Source organism: Montipora foliosa, chromosome 13 (assembly GCF_036669935.1).
Source record: "Montipora foliosa isolate CH-2021 chromosome 13, ASM3666993v2, whole genome shotgun sequence".
NCBI classification, from domain to species: Eukaryota; Metazoa; Cnidaria; class Anthozoa; order Scleractinia; family Acroporidae; genus Montipora; species Montipora foliosa.
This window is the reverse complement of record NC_090881.1, coordinates 6,936,918-6,941,917: the sequence shown is the minus strand read 5'-3', so window position 1 is coordinate 6,941,917 and position 5,000 is coordinate 6,936,918. Positions and strand designations below refer to the sequence as shown.

Genomic DNA, 5,000 nt, shown 5'->3' with positions numbered 1-5,000 from the left:
CGGCCATTTTAAATGAGCCCGCTGATGTTTGGAGAAAACAGCTGACCAAAAACTATCATGAACTATCATACGCGTGGTCAAACGAGGAAAAATATCATCGACTATCATGAAGAATTTGAACAAGCTCAAAATGAATGATAGTTGATGATAGTGTATAATAGTTGGTGGTCCAACAGAAAAGCGAGCTTCAACTATCATTGACTATCATCAACAATCATGTACATGTAGATGTTGTGGTTTAAAATTTTTCAAAGCAATCCAGTTTTGATTTTTCTTCGTTTAATTAATATTCCTTATCATAATCTGAAACAAAGGAAAATCAAAATTGAAATTGTGTTCAAAAAAAAAAATTCAACCAGGACAAAATTTGAACCTGTAACCTTCACGCTATAACAATGTCCTTTCTAAGTCTGAAACAAAGGAAAATCAAAATTGAACTGGTGTATAACAAAAATTCAAGCAGGAAAAAATATGAACCTGTAACCTTATAAAAATGAGTCCCAAAAGAGATCTATAGTGGTAAATTATATTACAGCAGTACTTTACAGGCAAAATAACAGTTACCTCAGTTTGCAAATCTACTTTCTGAACTTTAGTTGGTACATTGCCATTTGGTTCCTAAAAATAAAAATAAATTGCCTCATGGTAAAGGAGTTTGAAAACAACATTAGATTTGCCAGTTAAGTCCTTACTCTTTATACATTATTAACCTCTTACATGTAAGTACTAAAAAAACAGGAGTGCCATACTAGGGAATATTGGCCCGAGGTCAAGTGATCGATCCAAACAAAACAACCAAGGGCCAATATTTTCCAGTACAGCCCCAAGCAAGTGAGGTTAGTAAGTTGTTAATTACAGTGTACATGGCAGCATTTCTTTGACAATCAGAAAATTCTCTGTTTGGAAAAGATGGGGCATTATTTTCAGGAAGGGGAGATGCAGCTTTAACCTCTGAACATGCCAGTACCGGATAGCCTTCCCCCATCACAACAAACAGCCTAAAAACAGTCTTTGAGTGGCATTGCAGAGATGATGAATTCTTATCTAAAACCTAAAGTCAAAAGTAAGTGAGTCAAGATAGACGTAATCATGGTGCCCAAGCTGTTTTTGAAACAACTTCTTTTGGATTTGAGCTTGAACAAGCCGTTTTCAGCCAGGGAAGTGTGTTGTTCACACAAGTTACTCACAAGGTTTATGACGGCAATGTAAGTTGAAGTCCAAACTATAATCAAGGACTCCTACTTATTGGGACACACGTTAAAATTAAAAGTGTGAGTTACATGTAACTGTAATCCTCAGGTATATTCTACCCACGAGGACACAAGGTTAAAAGGACTGTAATCTTAAACACATCGCCGGCCACTGAGTGAAGCGACTAAATCATTGCATTTTACGGTGTTTGACCTTGAATAAGTTCGGGTCACGAGGTTCCCCTTCACAATCACATATTCTCCTCAGTTATTTGAAGATCCAGAGTGTTGATCTGGCCGGGGTTCGAGCCCAATGCTCAACCAACTGAGCCACCAGTGCACTGGGAATCATACACAATTTACATGTAATCAAGGTGTGGTAAAATCTGATATTATTTTTATTATCTGACCTCTGCTTTTCCTTTGCATGCTCTTTTCCTTGAGCTGTCCTTAGAGCACTAACAAAAAAATTCCCAGAACAAAAAGAGAAAGAGTTTCATCACTAAACTGAAGGAATACATACTAGACCCCTGCTACATCTGTACCTTGAATGTTGGTGTAAACATATATAGGAATAGAAATAATAAAATGAAAATAATATTAAAGACCTCATTACTCCATACTGAAAGTGCCAATTAAATGTTCAACATTTAAAAAAATGCATGTATCATGCACAAGCACAAGAAAGATGTCATGTCCTACATTGTATTACACTAGTGCTTGTACAGCACATTCATACGGGTGTACATGTACATGTGTGCTTGATTCACAAGAGGATAAATTTACAACCGTCCACTTCGCCACACTGAGTTTCTCTAAACATGTGTTGCCTGTGCATGAGCTCATCATAAGACTGAGATTAGAGTTGTCATTATCTACATGTAAACTCTCAAGAGGTTATATCAGAAACCTATAAGGGCTGAAACGTGTAACGCGCGTTCACAGCTTCCGAATATTCAGTGCGAACTGATTGGTTGAATGTTTCAGTGCTAAGTACCATATTTGGAAACCCCTTGCTCTTGTTGTTCCAAATATGGTACTTAGCAAATTGAATATTCAGAAGCTTGTTTCCCAGCACTCAAGGGGCCGTTACACGTTTCAACCCTTATGGGTTTCTGGTTATATATAACACTCATATCAGGTCTGAGAGGTTGAACTGGGAAATGTTTTTTCACCTGCTGTTGGTAAGCACTTGGCTTCCTTGAAGAACACATAATGTTGCTTATGTGCTTCCTGCCCTTTGTTTTGTACAGAGTAACCTGGCCAGCACCTTCCACCTGATAAACCCCATAGAGGATTTTTATGTCTGCATCTAGCAAAATTGTATTGCAGAGTTCTAAATTAACTCTGCTGTCTTCTTCCGTTGTCCCAGGACAGGCCTTTAGCCCTCCTGATCCTTTCCACTTTCCAAAACAAAGCAAAAAAGGAAATAGAAAAATAACAAGGCATTATTTTGGATTTACTTTTCTCTGTCAATAAACAATGTACACCCAAAGGATTAAAAAACAAGAACATTTTAAACACTCCACAATCTGATTATCATCCTCTTGCCCCTGACACAAAAAATTATTACATGGGCAAGGCATGACAACTGCTTGGAAAAAAAAAACAACAATTGTTATATAGCTGAACTTTTCCCCCAACAGTGTGCGCTCTCATAGGTTACTTCAAGGTCACATGACATCTAACAATAAAACTGTTTCCTGCCAAAGGTCTCTGAGTCTGAGTCTCTGGACAATAGTGCAAAATCTATGATGTCAGAGGGTAACAGTGCACTGTAAATGTTGACCAACGACCGCCATTTCTGTTGCCATTGCATGTTTTTCTTTTTGTGCTATGTAACAAATCACTTAATGACTGGTCCCTCAGGACACAGTTCATTTTGTTTCCCTCAAATTTCAATGTTTTCCTCGGCTGCACCTCGGGGAAACATTGAGATTCTCAGGAAACAAAATTAAATGTTTCCCAAGAGACCAGTCATTAAATGCTTATTACTGACTATTCATTTTAAAGTGGTTACCGATAACAAAGAGTGTACTGTACATGTAGGACAAGTAAGCTTTAACAGGCAGATGGGCATCTAGGCATCCTGTGAATGCCCATGTTTGAGAGGAAATTATTTAATGATTCCATCAAATGTTGCCTTTTTAGTCAATTATTGGCTTGAGTAAACCTTGTACAAAATATTGGATGCCAAATTGCTGGCTGCCTTAAAAATTCAATTCCACATGACCAACATTGAGCTTGTTGGATGTCAATACCTTCAAATTCTTAGCATAACACCAAGCAACATATAGCAATTATTTTAGAAGCAGTCTCTTGAACGATAATTACAATTACAAGACTCCCATATGAATAGCAAATATAGGTTGGTGTACGAGTCCCGTCTGAACAGCCACTTTGTAAATTTAATCTATGACATTTAATCCACTATGGCTTCTACAATTTTATAGAAGCTTAACTTTCACTGCTGCATTGCAAACCCAGGGTCACTTTACATGGCAATCAGGCTTACTGAATAAAATAAAGCTTCATGTTTTGATACAATCGATCTTGATCAACTAGCCTTTGTGCATTTTTTTTTTGTCTTGAGATGCTGACTAATTTCAGCTCCAATTAGAGACAATTATGGAGAGTTCAGTGTCTACTGTAAAAGAAGAGCCGGTTACAACATTTAAAGCACAACATAATGCGACAAAAAACAAATTACCTTACCTCAAAAGAAGCACAAGGCATCGGAATAATCGAACTGGTTTTCAATTGAGCCATATTTCCTCGATGTTAGCGAGAGTTATCCTGACGGAGATCGACGGCCATTAAAAAGCAGATTTTTGCGCCAAAAATAACCCGCTGTGATTATAGAGGCGCGGTTACAGAGTTAAGCGAGCCCACACTGCCTCTGACAGCGTTTGGTTTTTTGAGCTTGCAACGTGTGAATACTCTAATCTATCTGTGACAGAAAAATTAATTTGTAGACACTGAGCCTAAAGGCTGGTTTTCATTTTACACTGTCTCGTATTCATTATCACCTCGTGAAACAAAAGTAAACGAAAAAGCCATGACATTCAGAACTCCGTTTGTCAATTCAGTCGAGGTGATTCTTTGGTCGTGGTTTGTACCAATTCTTTTCGTCTTTGCATTCTGAAATGATAATTGAAATTCAACTTGCAATTGTCATTACAAGGGGCATAGTCCATTCTATTACTTTCTCTGCGTCGATTCACAACACGTGTGATTGATGAAATAGTCGATGAAATACAACATGATGGATAAAATCAATTCCAGTCGTTACCTAAATCGTGAGATATTACCCTGGATGCCACGGATACCACAGGTTTTTTTTTCTCTCTTAGATTAAGAGCAGCGACTCGCGACTCGCAACTCGCTATTCTGTCGCTCTAAGAGAGAAAAAACCTCGGGCAAATTTACATGATTTACTTGTTCGAACATCAGTGAAGAAAGTCTCGTGAAAATTTTATTAACATGGTTTTTGAAAACTCCACTTCCATGTTATTTACATGCTCTCCACCTTGAACTTCGGAAAGAATGATTTTCAGTCACTATTTACAGTTAATTTACATGATCAACTGAAGCATGAAAGTTTCATGGAAATTCGATTTACAGGATTGTAACAATTTACATGTTATTTACAGGATATTTTAAACCCATTTACATGATTAACATACTGTAAATTCATTTGAAACAATCTAAATGTTATTTACATGTTCCTCCATTTATACTTCAAGAACATGACCATGTCAATTACTATTTACAGGTTATTTACCTAATTCACTCCAACATGTAAATACC

The 5,000-nt window shown here is 37.2% G+C and overlaps 1 protein-coding gene across 5 annotated transcripts in view; it reads right to left on the bottom strand.

The window, feature by feature from the left end:
• The window catches only part of LOC137983635 (uncharacterized), a 6,919-nt gene extending 2,249 nt beyond the window's left edge, over positions 1-4,670 (bottom strand). Inside the window, exons 1-4 of one of the 5 annotated variants that reach the window (XM_068830787.1) lie at positions 3,906-4,670; positions 2,366-2,593; positions 1,601-1,639; positions 1-618 (exon numbers count right to left, since the gene is read on the bottom strand). The exon at positions 1-618 is cut by the window's left edge and continues 986 nt beyond it. In XM_068830787.1, coding sequence (XP_068686888.1) covers positions 427-618; positions 1,601-1,639; positions 2,366-2,593; positions 3,906-3,959 — 513 coding nt within the window. In that variant the 5' untranslated portion in view covers positions 3,960-4,670 and the 3' untranslated portion in view covers positions 1-426. Of the gene's footprint in view, positions 619-1,600; positions 1,649-2,365; positions 2,594-3,905 lie in introns of all 5 variants that reach the window. The other 4 variants (XM_068830789.1, XM_068830790.1, XM_068830786.1 and 1 more) reach the window with 4 other exon arrangements.
• Positions 4,671-5,000: the final 330 nt, after the last annotated feature.